The sequence below is a fragment of the Manis javanica genome, chromosome 4 (genome assembly GCF_040802235.1).
Source record: "Manis javanica isolate MJ-LG chromosome 4, MJ_LKY, whole genome shotgun sequence".
Taxonomy (NCBI): Eukaryota; Metazoa; Chordata; class Mammalia; order Pholidota; family Manidae; genus Manis; species Manis javanica.
The window spans coordinates 35,186,746-35,202,079 of record NC_133159.1 but is presented as its reverse complement, the minus strand read 5'-3'; the positions used below and the strand labels follow the sequence as shown (position 1 = coordinate 35,202,079).

At 40.5% G+C, this 15,334-nt stretch overlaps 1 protein-coding gene across 4 annotated transcripts in view; it reads left to right on the top strand.

The window, feature by feature from the left end:
• EIF2B3 (eukaryotic translation initiation factor 2B subunit gamma) overlaps window positions 1-15,334 on the top strand; it is a 147,735-nt gene that overhangs the window by 125,151 nt on the left and 7,250 nt on the right. For all 4 annotated transcript variants that reach the window (XM_037021925.2, XM_037021924.2, XM_037021926.2 and 1 more), the window contains 2 exons: window positions 4,734-4,811; window positions 5,308-5,456. In XM_037021925.2, the coding sequence (XP_036877820.1) occupies window positions 4,734-4,811; window positions 5,308-5,456 (227 nt within the window). The remainder of the gene's footprint in view (window positions 1-4,733; window positions 4,812-5,307; window positions 5,457-15,334) is intronic.

Below are 15,334 nucleotides of genomic sequence, written 5' to 3'. Positions count from 1 at the left end.
GACCTGGCATGTCAGGGGAGGGCATTGTGGTACCCAGGCACAGCAAAAGGGGAAATGGAGGGCCTGGTTCATAAAGGCAGAGCCTCTGTGGTTCCCAGGAAAACCTAAGATCTCCAGGATTCTAACTTCTGGCCTCTGAGTTTACAGCTTTCTCCTATTCTGCTCAGGATAATGATATCTACAATAGTTCATAAACAAGTAGATAAATATTGTGTGGAGGTGAAGGAACAGAATGTGGAGTAGCCAGATGGCCAAGAAAGAGATGTCTGTGAGACAGAAGTGTCTGGAAACAGCATTAGAGAGTAAGGAGTCTTGCTAACTCCTCCTTTTAACCCTAAAGTTTGTGAGATTCAGAGAATGAGGAGCTTCTATTGAAGGGGAAGCAGTGCCTTAAAGGACAAGCAAGGAAGTTAAGGCAAAGGTGAAGAGGGGCCAGTGAGGAGGCTGTACAGGGTGGAAGAGAGCTCTTTATCTGTAACAGACACAGGAGGAATGTTTTAGGAAGGAGGATGAGATGAAGCTATGGAAAGGAAATACAGAACAGGTAAAGGATGAGATAAGAATAGGAAAAGGTAGATGACTGAGGGAACTACATTGGAGTGGCATTCAAGCACAATAGGGATGAGATCATGAAAAGATTAGCTATTGACATGGTTTCTCATAGAAGTCTGTGACAACTTGGTGCAAGTACAAGCTTGGTGGTGGGGTTTTGGGGGGTGGTAAGGTAGAGTGATAAAAAGGTATTATTGAAAATTGGGATTGGGGTTGAGTTTCTAAAGAAAAACCTGGCTCAAAAACCGTATGGACCACTGGAAAACCTAGAAGAAATGGACAACTTCCTAGAAAAATACCACCTTCAAAGACTGACCAAGGAAGAAACAGAAAATCTGAACAGACCAATTACCAGGAAAGGAATTGAAGCAGTAATCGAAAAACTACCCAAGAGCAAAACCCCTGGGCCAGATGGATTTACTGCGGAATTTTATCATACATACAGAGAAGACATAATACCCATTCTCCTTAAAGTTTTCCAAAAAATAGAAGAGGAGGGAATACTCCCAAACTCATTCTATGAAGCCAACATTACCCTAATACCAAAACCAGGCAAAGACAGCACCAAAAAAGAAAATAACAGACCAATATCCCTGATGAACATAGATGCAAAAATACTGAACAAAATATTAGCAAACCGAATTCAAAAATACATCAGGAGGATCATACACCATGACCAAGTGGGATTCATCTCAGGGATGCAAGAATGGTACAACATTCGAAAATCCATCAACATCATCTACCACATAAACAAAAAGGACAAAAATCACATGATCATCTCCATAGATGCTGAAAAAGCATTTGACAAAATTCGACATCCATTCATGATAGAAACTCTCAACAAAATGGGTATAGAGGGCAAGTACCTCAACATAATAAAGATCATATAAACAGCCAACATCATACTGAACAACAAGAAGCTGAAAGCTTTTCCTCTAAGATCGGGAACAAGACAGGGATGCCCACTCTCCCCACTGTTATTCAACATAGTACTGGAGGTCCTAGCCACAGCAATTAGACAAAACAAAGAAATACAAGGAATCCAGATTGGTAAAGAAGAAGTCAAACTGTCACTACTTACAGATGACATGATATTGTAAATAAAAAACCCTAAAGACTCCCACTCCAAAACTACTAGAACTAATATCAGAATTCAGCAAAGTTGCAGGATACAAAATTAATACACAAAAATCTGTGGCTTTCCTATACACTAACAATGAACTAACAGAAAGAGAAATCAGGAAAACAATTCCATTCCCAATTACATCAAAAAGAATAAGATACCTAGGAATAAACCTAACTAAGGAAGTGAAAGACCTATACCCTGAAAACTACAAGACACTCTTAAGAGAAATTAAAGAGGACACTAACAAATGGAAACTCATCCCATGCTCTTGGCTAGAAAGAATTAATATCATCAAAATGGCCATCCTGCCCAAAGCAATCTACAGATTCGATGCAATCCCTCTCAAATTACCAACAGCATTCTTCAATGAACTGGAACAAATAGTTCAAAAATTCATATGGAAACACCAAAGACCCCAAATAGCTAAAGCAATCCTGAGAAGGAAGAATAAAGTAGGGGGGATCTCACTCCCCACTTCAAGCTCTACTACAAAGCCACAGTAATCAAGACAATTTGGTACTGGCACAAGAACAGAGCCACAGACCAGTGGAACAGAATAGAAACTCCAGACATTAACCCAAACATATATGGTCAATTAATATACGATAAAGGAGCCGTGGACATACAATGGGGAAATGACAGCCTCTTCAGTAGTTGGTGTTGGCAAAACTGGACAGCTACATATAAGAGAATGAAACTGGATCATTGTGTAACCCCATACACAAAAGTAAATTCAAAATGGATCAAAGACCTGAATGTAAGTCATGAAACCATAAAACTCTTAGAAAAAAACAAAGGCAAAAATCTCTTGGATATAAACATGAGCAACTTCTTCATGAACATATCACCCCGGGCAAGGGAAACTAAAGCAAAAATGAACAAATGGGACTATATCAAGCTGAAAAGTTTCTGTACAGCAAAGGACACCATCAATAGAGCAAAAAGGCATCCTATAGTATGAGAGAATATATTCATAAATGACAGATCCAATAAAGGGTTGACATCCAAAATATATAAAGAGCTCACACACCTCAACAAACAAAAAGTGAACGATCCAATTAAAAAATGGTCAGAGGAGCTGAACAGACACTTCTCCAAAGAAATTCAGATGGCCAACAGACACATGAAAAGATGCTCCACATTGCTAGTCATCAGAGAAATGCAAATTAAAACCACAATGAGATATCACCTCACACCAGTAAGGATCGCCACCATCCAAAAGACAACAACAACAAATGTTGGCAAGGTTGTGGAGAAAGGGGAACCCTCCTACACTGCTGGTGGGAATATAAATTAGTTCAACCATTGTGGAAAGCAGTATGGAGGTTCCTCAAAAAGCTAGAAATACCATTTGACCCAGGAATCCCACTTCTAGGAATTTACCCTAAGAACGCAGTAGCCCCATTTGAAAGAGACAGATGCACCCCCATGTTTATTACAGTACTATTTACAATAGCCAAGAAATGGAAGCGACCTAAGTGTCCATCAGTAGATGAATGGATAAAGAAGAAGTGGTACATATACACAATGGAATATTATTCAGCCATAAGAAGAAATCAAATCCTACCATTTGCAACATGGATGGAGCTAGAGGATATTATGCTCAGTGAAATAAGCCAGGCAGAGAAAGGGGTGCCAGATGATTTCACTCATATGTGGAGTATAAGAACAAAGAAAAACTGAAGGAACAAAACAGCAGCAGAATCACAGAACCCAAGAATGGGCTAACAGTTAGCAAATAGAAAGGGACTGGGAAGGATGGGAGGGAAGGGAGGGATAAGCTGGTGGGAAAGGAAGAGGGCCTTACGATTAGCATGTATAGTGTGTGTGGGTCACGGGGAGGGCTGTGCAATGCAGAGAAGACAAGCAGTGATTCTACAGCATCTTACTACGCAGATGGACAGTGACTGTGAAGTGGTATGTGGGGGGGACTTGGTGAAGGGGGGAACCTAGTAAACATAATGTTCCTCATGTAATTGTAGATTAATGATACCAAAATAAAAAATAAACCTTACAGACCCACACCCTACGGTGGATATAGCCCCAGCCTCAGACCTCAAGCTGTCCTCAGCTGGATTGGTTAGAGATCCAAGGCATTCCAAGCCAGAGAGTTTATGAGAAATTACAACTAGTCCCTTGTATACCCAGGCCCGTCTGGGGTAAAGTTAATCCCAATTTAGGGTCAGAGCTCTTAAAAACTTCCGTAATTTGACTTTTAGTTCTCTTTCTTTAAATCTATGACCAGAGTCTGTCAGGCTGGTCGCAAAGCAGTTCCAGTGGATGGCCTGAGACTGGAGAAATATCCTCTGAAGTTCCAGCAGGGGCTATGCAGCAGACAGGCCTTGGGGAGATCCCGGGTTAGGGACTGAAGGGTTAGCCTCCAACCAGCCAGTGCAGCCAGTCCTGGCACACCCTCCCCTGACCACTGTGGCCGCCACACACAGTGCTCTGCCCAGCACTCTGCCTGCACTGGAGAATCACAGATAGGGACACATCTGTGACTTCCCAATGGGTCCTGAGCTAAAACTCTCCATACCTGTAACCTTTCAGTCTCCTTATACTGCTGAGGGAATAGTGTGAACATTTTATTCAACATTTTATTTTGACTGTTGAAGAAAATGGATGCCTTTTCAGGGTCTGTTCTGATTGTGAAGTTTGTCTAACATTGCCCCCATCCATACCCCATGCATGTACACAGTGGTCCAGGAGGGCATAGAAACCAGAATGGCTGTGGTCAGAATTCAGGATGCTCCTCGCCCTCATTAGGCCTCCTCTGGGGTGCTGCCTCAGTATCCCAAAGCTGTCTCACCACCTCGCAGTGGAGGGACATGACATGACATGCAGGGAGGAGAACACCTAGCTAGTAAACTGAAGGAAAACCACCTAAAAGCAGCTGCATAAACAATCCTTGTTCTGGGGGAAATAAAACAGCCACCTGCTGTGCCTCACCCAGGCAGGAAGCTCCCCACATCTCTGACTGGGCATTGGGTTCCACCTGTGGTGCTTTCAGGTGTTTTCTGGTCTGACTTTAGTGACCAAACCTCTTTTCTTTAAGGTGCCCAAATTGCTACCTGTTCTCTGTCCAGAAGAATCACTGGTCCATTCATCAGCCCAGATTGTCAGCAAACACCTGGTAAGTTCTAGTTTGGGCAGAGCAAGGATGGGGCAGTCTCTGGGTGCACTGAGGTTTGTCCTTGAGAATCTAGATTGGAGTTCCCAAGCCCTGAATCTTATTAGTCCCAGGGAAATTACAACTGGATTCTGGTTATAAAATCTCACCTTCCAGCCCAGGCACTTAAGAAGACTGTATGGATAGGTGCTTATCCAAGCCACACAAACCCTGTAAGGAAGGTCCACTGTAGTCCTGGACCCAGACACAGGAGCCTTCCATCGCTGTCCCTCTACCTACCCTGATTTAAACACTGTCTTCAAGAGAGCAAATCTGTATACACAAGTGATTGAGTATGTAAATTTGAATTATTCTCAGAGATATTATATGACCTTACAGCTCTGAGAAACACTGATAGTGATCCCCCATCATCCCATTAGACCCTAGCTCAAAGGATCTGAGGGGCTGATTTGCAGTTGGTTGAAATGGATGGACACGGTTTTATATTTGCCTTTTGCAGATTGGAGTTGACAGCCTCATCGGGCCAGATACACAAGTTGGAGAAAAGTCATCCCTTAAGCACTCAGTCATTGGTTCATCCTGCGTCATAAGAGATAGAGTGACTATCACCAATTGTCTTCTCATGAACTCAGTCACTGTGGAAGAAGGGTATGTTTCCCTGGTGCCTCTGAGAGGCTTTGGGTGACAGTTTAGCCTGAGCTAGGGCTCATCTTGTGGAGAGAAAGAAAGGAAAAAAAGTGAAGAAAGGAATAGGGTGTAGGATCCTTGAGACCTTAGTTTTGGCTCCATAATGACATCGTTTCTGAAAGCATTTCCAGTGGCCTTCTCACACTTATGACAGTTGTGGTCCTGAGAGAAGCTGTCTTCTTTTGCTTTGATATCCTACTTGATGGGATGGTCACAGTAAAGAGCCAGTAGCAGTACTGGAAAGACACTGTACTAATGTTTAGAGTTCACCTTCGCCTATCTCAGTGTCCCAGAGCAGCCCTGAAGAAGGCAGAGGCCTAAGAGGGTGGACATACAAGTGACACATTTTTTTTGAAGTCGAGTTTCTCTGTTACAAGTTGTGGAAAATCTTTCCCTATTTGAGACACTTTAAAGTACCCTAAAAAGTTGATTTATGAGCAGCCTGAACTTAGAGTAAAAATAACTGAATGTTTAATAATATACTTCTTCCATGACCTCAAGTTTTTCCTTGTATATAATGCAAGCATAGGTAGTAGAACAGAGGAAGGCTATTACCAAATCAATGGGTTTCAGACTTTTTAGAAAGGGAACTTTTTCTTAATGTAAATCTTATGTAGAAACTCAATACTAAAAACTTATAGAAGCACAGTTTTTGGGGTATGGGGGAGGACAGAGCTAAAGGTTAGTCTTTGCTCTTTAGGAAGAGTAACTGATGGAAGACAATAGACAGGACATAGGGAGGAACTACTATAATAAAAAATAAATTAAAAAATAAAATTGGAGACCATAGGGATATTGGCCACTAAGATCTCTCTTCCCAAGCCCATTTCCTGACTTGACTCCCAGAACTGTGAAAACCAGGCCTAAAGCCTTCAGTCAGGAGATTGGAAGAATCTTCTCTAGATAATCTGACCCATCCAAAAAGAAAAACCTGAATTTATTTATATCAGGGATTTTGAATGGCCCAGTCAAATCATCCTGTAGTGTAAATTATGGATGACAAATTTCATTCATGCCCTTAGAGCTCCAAATCAACTTTTTTTAGAATCTTCTCTTAAATATGAAGAGATCAAAGATTATTACCAGAGATCTAAAGAAAGCCTCTATCTTGAAAGATCAACAAATCAAACAAATAGAAAAAAGCAACTTAAAAGAAACAGACTCTGCAAGGAAAGAAAAATACTTTCAAACAACCTGTCATTTCAAAGAACAAAAAGGAATTCTAGGAAATTAGAAATAGGATAACAAAAAATGAAAACCTCAGTAAAAGATCTGGAAGATAAATTTGAAATTTCCATGAAAGCAGAGCAAAATGAGAAAAAGATGGAACATAGAAAAGATAAGAAAATGAGAAGACCCATCCAGGATGTCCAACATCTGAACGGAGTTCTGTAAAAGGAGTTGAGAAATCAGAGGAGGGAATTATTTTAGAATTAATATAAGAAATGTCCCAGAAGTGAAAGAGTAAATTTACAGAATGAAAGGGCCTACTATGTGCCAGTCACATGGGTAAAAATAAACCCACATCATTTTGAGATTTAGAGCACTGAAGACAAAGCATGCTGCAAACTTAGAGAAAATAACAGCTCATATGCAGCTGATCAAAAACCAGAGGGCTTTGGACTTACCACTAGCAACAGTGGAAACTGCAAGAGAATAGAACAATGCCTTCAAAATTCTGAAGAAAAATTAATTTCAACCTAAAATTCTATACCCAAGCAAAATGTTAAGTATGACAATAGAATAAACACATTTTCAGGCATGAAAAGTCTCAAAAACTTTTTTAGAAGATGTGTTCCACCAAAATGAAGAGCAAATAAAAAAGAAAAGAAACAAGAGATCCAACTCAGGAAAAGGCAAAAAGAATCCTTAGGACAATAGTAAAGGCAGGCCCAAGAGTGACAGGGAAGCATGAAGCATAAAGGGTGCAGTTAGCCCAGAATAGAACCTAGGAAAGACTTATTACAAAAGGTGAAACTGATGAAATACCAGATACAAACATGTTGAAAGATTTCAACAACTGGCTAAAAGTTGGAGTTGAATTAGTAGTAACATAGAACACTAACAAAAACAAAGCAATTACTAACTGTTTAAAAGACTGGAAAAGGCGTCATGGTTTGCTGTGTAGCTCAACTACAAAATAGAATTTACATAGTCACAATAAACAATATTGATGAAAATTATGCTATAAGTATTTTAAAAAAGAGGAAATAAGAAGGGAAAAGGGAGCAGAGGGAGAAAGCGGAGTTAAATCTTCATCTCCCTTTGTGGAAAGTCTGTCAATAGTACCTAAAACTGAAAAATCAAGAAGTAGTAATATAAGCATATTGTTACAGAGACACAAAAGTGAATACCGAAGTACTCAACCAAAAGAAGTCAGAGCTGTCTCTGGGAAGAGGGAAACAAGGAGGGGAAACCAGGGGCTGCTGTTTTTGTAACAAAAACTTCAGTATGATTTGCTTTAAACTGCATGCATGTGTAACTGTAATCACAAAAAAGTCAGAATTTCATGGTGCACTCCTTCCAGTGGTATGCTGATAACTTGTTAACAACCAGCTCTCCAAATGAGATTTGTTACATTTGCCAACTTCAATGGTATAAATTCTCCCACATGGCCAGTAATATTAGTGAACACTGAGCTGGGAGGAGATGCCAACAATCAGCTCTTCCAAGTGGAACAAGCTGGCTCCAGCACAGCCCTGAGGGTAGAGACCTGTCTCAAGTATTTCACTCTTTCATCAGACACTCAAGGACCCCACTCTATGCTGAAGACTGCTAGGCAACTGAAGACATTAAACCACCTAATATTCAATCTCTTCCCTCAAGGAACTCATAGGCTATATGCAATTAGAAGTTACAATTGTGCTGTACTAGAAATCTGTATGGTCACAAAGTGCTATAGTAGAAATGTGGTCGTAAAGGAGACCACAAATATGGTCACAAAGAAGGAGAGGGTCAGAAAAGACTTGATTAAGGAAATGACCCTGAGCTGAATTTTGAAAAATTAATAGATTGCCACATGGGCTGGAGAGTGTTCTAAATACATCAAGAGCATGAAGTGTGGGAGAACATATCTTATTCCAGAAACATTTCCTCATTTTTATCTTAGTTCAGATTTTACCACTTAAGAAGAGGCTTTACCCGCCCTACCAGAAGTGATCTGTCCCAACATTCTCCATTACATCAACCTTGCTTTATTCCTTGTAGCATTATCACTGTCTGGGCTTACCTTATTTACCAGTCTTTTACAAGTAAATGTTAGATTGAGAATGTAGGTACCTTATTTTTCTGTTTTACTATTATATCCTGAGGGCCTGCAGGAACTAAATAAATATTTGTTATGTGAAAGAATGGTAAAACAATTCATAATGACCACAATATAGAATTCAAAGAGAAATGGACACAACAAGAGACAAGGTTGTACAGATGGACAAAGACCAAATCATGAACAATCCCCTAAGGAGTTTAATAGGTAATAGTAATTTAAGAGTTTAAAGCAAAGGAATAACATGATTAAATTCACATTTTATGAAGATCATTCTGGCTACAGTGTAGATGATCTGAAGAGGATAAACATGGGGGCATAAAGACTACTGAAATAATCCTAGTAAAATAGAAGAGGTCCTAAACTAAGGTAATAGCAGTGGAGATGGAGAGGAGAAATAATAAGTGATAAAAACCTTAAAACATGGCAACTACCTAGATATGTGAGGTGAAAAAGAGAAATTAAGAAACTCCCATATTTCTTGCTTCAACAATAAAGTTTCTGGTGTGCTATTCACTAAGATAGAAATCACTAAAGGAGGAGCAAGATTTGTACGGTGGCGGCTGGGAAATGTTGAGTCATTTGGGACAAGTTGAGTTCATGGCAACTGGCCTTGATGTGCAGGACTACAGCTTGAAGTATATATTTGGAGTGGCAGGTACAGAGGTGGGGACTGAAGCCAGGAATAGATGAGAGCACCCAGGGAGAGTGTGTGGCATTAAAAGAAATAAACCAAGACAAAACCTTGAGGAATGTCAGCAGTTCCTTAAAAATAAGGAATCTAGGGAGACTGATAAGGAATGAGCAAGGAAGGGATGAAAGGGGTAAGAGAGAGGACAGTTGGTAGGTAAAGCCCAGGTTTCTAGCTGGAGAAACGGGGTAGATGGTAGTGTACTCGCTGAGATGCGGGAGGGTGAGGGAGGAGCAGACAGGCCTGTGTAGGGCACATGAGGTTGGAAGGACCTGTAGGACTCCAAGTAGGAGGCACCTAAATATGTAAAACAGATACTAACAGAATTAAAGGGGGAAATAGACTGGAACTCATTCATTGTAGGAGACTTTAATCCACCACTCACATCAATAGATCAACCAGACAGAAAATAAATGAGGAAACAGAGGCACTGGACAGCACATTGGATCATACAGACTTAACAGATATCTACAGAACACTCCACCCAAAAGCAGCAGGATACACATTTTTCTCAAGAGTGCATGGAACATTCTCCAGAATAGATTACATACTAGGCCACATAAATTCAAAAAGATTGAAATTGTATCAAGCAACTTCTAGAAATAAATTACACAAAGGACTCCAGGTATGTGGAAGAATCTAATAGCCAGTTTGTGATTAGAGGTTCAGAGAAGAGGTCAGACCCCAAGACCTCTTCCTGAATCACTGCGGTCTTCTCCCACTTATTTTCCTGTCTCCATTTTTCTTTCTTTTCCAAATGCACCCTTCCACCATTGCTTCTGTGGATCAGAGCACAAGCTTTGGAGTCGGACTGCCAAGCTACATACTGGGTCTGCCACTTACTAGTCACTGAGGAAATTGGCTTTTCCTGTTTGTGCTTGATTTTCTCACTAGAAAATATGGTAAAAACTTAACTACCTCATAGTTTATTGGGAGTACTAAATGAGTTAATAGACATTCAGTGCTTTGGTTAATAGACTTGGAACAGTGCTTGGCACACAGCATGTTAGCTGTTACGTCATCATCACCACTATTACCTTACCTGATTTCACAGCCAGCATTGTCTTCCTAAAGAATATCTCTCATCTACCTCTATTCTAGTCAAAAACTTTTGAAAACTCCCCATTACCTTAAGAATGTAAAGAATATTTAATATAAAATTTATATACATTACATATAAAATAATAATTTAATATTATAACCTTAAGAATAAAGTTTAAAATTCAAGGTTTCTCACGATCTAGCTCCGACACTGATTCCTGGTGTATCAGAGTGAGGTGGGGCCTTGGAAGTCATCCAAATCCCTCCTACACCATGGTCCATTCCAGATTCCTGTGTGAGACTGACAGACAACATTCCCTTCAAAACCAGAACTGCTCTGCCCTTTACCCAGTTTGATCACCTAGTTCCAAAATAGCTCATGTAACTTCCACTCTCGGTCACATCTGGCCTCAGACTTTCCGGGGAAGATGGTGCCGTAACTTTCCTGTTGGCTTTTGTTAACAACTTCATCCCCACCTCCTGTGGGTAGACAAAGGAGCAGCCCTCCAGCACCCCGTTCAGTCCAGTGTTAGTGTCCTAAGCTGGCACGCAGAGACTCGGCAAGGACACCAAGGCTCCCTACGAAACTCCAGCTTGCTTGTATGAGAGGCATTCACAGAAAAGGCCAAGTATAATTTCCCCAGAATCAACTGCTGTTTTAGACGAGACATAATCTTGGATGGTCTAATAAGGTTTCCAGCTGGGGACCAGTAAAGGTTTAGATGCTGGCAGCTGCTATTTTTCCAACTAAAAAAGTTAGGGAAAAGCTATAGGCAGTCCACATGGGGCCAGTGACTAGGAAGGTCATTTGAGCTTACCCAGCCCTCCAGAAAATCAGTTCCTGGTGATGAGATCAGACATCCTGCATCCCGCCTGAACATTCTCCCATTATTTTTAGGTCACTTAGTTTTAATTACTCAGTAAGTTTGGGAAAGGTAATTAATTACATTGCAGTCATGTGAGACTTGATATTCCTGCTGCTATCACATCTGGACTGAGTAGCAGAATAGGAGCATGAATTTGTCCAGAAGGGAGTTTCTCATATTCCTGGTTTGCTTGTGTCTGCCAGCAGTGGTGAGCTGCCAGTTTTCTGAACAGTGGCTTGGACACCTGCCCAAGGTCCTCAGGGCTTAAGGGATGCTAATAGGACCACCTTGGGGAAGGTGGACCACCTAGGCGAGACTCTGCAGAGAAGGCTCCTGTCTTTCCCATTTTCTACCACTTCCAAGTTATATGACAGCTGATGCTCCACAATCCAAAGTCTAGTGAAAACTTCATTGTCAAGGCTTCAGTGTCCGCCCTGTGTTCTGTGGCTGGCCCTCTGGTCCCAGGTAACATCTCCTGCATTTGCTTCTAGTCCAAGGTGAATAGAGCCCACTTCTAGAAAAAAATCATGGAGTAAGTACTTCACTCCTTGAAACTCAGCAAAATGAAAACAAAACCAGGAAAGGAACTTCTTTATAATAAAACTAGATAACAGCCACATACCCATACACAGACTAAGGAAGTTCTGCCAGACACAATGAAACTTAGATGACATCCAAAGAAAACACCAAGATTTGTCCAGCATAAGAAATAAGGGGCATGGGTGAACTGAGGGAGGAATGGCAAACCCCCTTTGCAAAATCTCAAGGCAGGTAGAGCTGAAAGGAAGAGCCATCGAGGCACACAGAAGGGGAAAAAAAATCAGGCTGGTCTCAGACTTTTCTAAGACAACATTTAAGGCCAGAAGACAGTGAAATATTTAGGAAATGGGGGAAAATGATCATGACCCAAGAATTCTATAGCTAGCAAAGTTATGATTGAGATGATAAATCATCAGAAATAACTCAGGGCTCAGGAGATGTGTCACCCATGAACCCTCTGAAAAATTCTACTTGAAAGACATCATATAGGCAAGTAAGGAATGAAACAAAATGAGTAGGTTGAACATAAAAGTGAACTCCCTTAAACATAAAATTAAGTCTGTGGTAATAAGAGTAGCAAAAGAATACAGTTGTTAAAAGTTCTGTCCAAGGCACAGTCGCAGGGGGGCCATCAGGTGAGAAATTGGGGATCAACAGTGGTGAGGCTTAGAACCTCACCCCCCCTGTTTTGAGAGAAATCTACATCTGTGGATGTTTTAAGGCCTTTGTCTAGCTTGGATTAACACATAGTCTACAGGCACACACCTGATCATCTACAATTGCTCTCTTACAACACTAAACTGTTTTCTACCTTTATCTTGCATCTACCTACCACTTCAGCATTTTATTAAAAATAAAAATAATAATAATAAAGGGAGAAGTGTGGGATCCACATATAAATCAAGTATAAAAATCAAACGAATATTCGTATTTGACCTGATTGTTTATAGTTCATAATGCGTGATCAAAACCGAAAGTTTCTGTGATGAATGCCCTTGTACTGTTCACCATGTAAGAACTTATTCACTATGTAAGAATTCGTTCACCACGTAAGAACTTGTTCGTTATGCTTCAGAAGATTGGAGACTGATGAGAATTAGGCTTGAGATGGATTAATGATTGTGCATTGAGCATTGACCCCCCTATACAGAATTTTATTGTTGTTAACAACCATTTGATCAATAAATATGAGAGATGCCCTCTCAAAAAAGAAAAAAAATACATCTATATATATGCACAGAAAAGCCAGTTTAATGCTGTTGCTCCTGTATTTGTTTTTCTTATTCTACCAAACATGTTTCCCTAATTTGTTAGATGTTTTCTGAATGTCTGATTTTGACTATACTAATATACACAAATTTATTAAGCCAGTGTCCTCCCAATAATCATGCAAGTTTTTGTTGCTATAATAAATAGTGCTGCAATTACAGAAAAAAAGTTCTGTCCATGTTTCTTCAGTCCCACTCTTGAAAACACCAAATTATGAAATTCAGGAAGATCTTCTGCACTTACAGGGCTCCTTAGGGCTTTTAATTCATTTCCACCTTTAAGCCATTTGCATTAAACTCATCCTCTGAGATGGCGAATATTACAGCTTCATTCCTTAAAGTTCTTGCATCTTTACTTTGATTCTCCCCAAACCTTTCTTTTTCTTAGCCTCTGCTTAGGGAATATAAGGACTTAGATTACTTAGGAGGGAGACATTTATCACCACCAAACCTTTATATAGAAAAAAGAGAAGGAGGCACATAGAACTAAAAAGCAGACATTTTCATCCTGCTCACTGGAGCAAAAGAATTTTAATCTAAAGGATTTAAGAGTAAGAGTGACCAGAGACAGGAAGAAGGTAAGATATTTCTTCAAGTATTATATGTCTTTCCATGAACTAACCTGCATAATCTGACAAAGATGCTGAAGGGGGAAAAAAGCAAGTTGCAAAAGGATGCATAGAGAATTATAGCACTTATATATAAAGTTTAGAACATGCAAAACAGTGTTGTATATCGTCTACTAATGTATGTAGTAAAAATGCTGAGGAACAGTGAACACCAGAATCAAATAGGGCCCTCCGGTAGGAGAAGAGAAATGTGATCAAAGAAAGGTGCACAGCCAATTGTATTGTTTGTTTCTTGAGCTGTTTTTTGGGTACACAGGTGTCTTTTATATTCTCTAGACTTCTTTTTTCTATGCCTGAAATATTTTGTTAAAAATAATACATGATTCTTCATCTAGAGAGACACCTGGACAAGGACCGCTTGGGCTAACGTTAGGAGGCTCTGGCACTTGGGGAGATACAGGTGACTCAGCCATAATCCCTGGGCCAAAGCAGTGAGCTGGCCTAAGAGAGACCTTTAGTCACATGCCTAGAAAAACTACATGTATCTCAGTTCCATACTCATTTCTCCCCCAAGTTAGTAAGTTTAGAAAGCCTACCAACTAGTCCCCAGAGGAGAACCTGTCTTCAGTTATTGAGAAGTTTCGTGGCCCTTTGCCAAATACTGCCCAGTCAACAGCTGAAGCAGAAGAAGCTCCTGACACCGTGGAGAATCACTTTCCACTGTGTAGGCTTGAGCACATTACTTAACCTCTGTGCGCTTCTATTTTCTCTGTAAAAATGAGGACAAATACCACCATCTCTGCAGGTGTACTTAAAGGAGTAAGTTACGTAGTGAGTATGAAGTGCTTTGTGTAATGACTGAGATGTATTAGACATTAGAGTTATGTGAGTTCCCTTTCCTCCTGGAATAAACTGAAGACAATCCTAACTAAAGCCAGAGGGGAACAAGGATTTGGAGGCACTCTTGCCTCCCAGGGCAGGGTCTCTTCCTCATGGGGTACGCCATGACAGGGTATATGGCATGGAGTGCTTGACCAAGCCGTGATCTTACTGTAGATTTCTTTGTTTTTCTCAAGGCCCCCTTTCCACTGAAGCATTAGGGTTTTCAAGATAATCTCCCAAGGCCTGTAGCTTTGCTTAAAATTTGACCCCACCAAGGAAAAAGGAGGACCAAAAACCCCGTTAATCTTAGCCATCTCTGAACAGCTTCTCAGAGAGCACTGTCGGGCATTAGCGCAGCAGAGTCCTTAGTACCAAGCTAAGAGTTAAAAGTAGAATGCAGAAACTTTTTCTTATTCTACCAAACGGGCACTGGGGCCCATCATTCTCTTGAGCTATATAGGAAGTTAACTTCCCCTCCCACTTAAAGAACTGAGCAGAAAAGACAAAGTCATTACTGTGGACTGGCAACCTGGAGAGGGTTTGTTTGGCATAGTAGTATCGTCCTTGCCCTCTAACATGAGCAAACACACACTTCCAGTAAAATCCTTAATCTTGGAATGTCTTTCTGGACAGGGGGAAAACAATTGTGGCTAGAAATTTTTCCAGAGTATCTCTGCCTTGCTCCTGGAGGTGACTTGTGATTGAAGCAGTGATAAT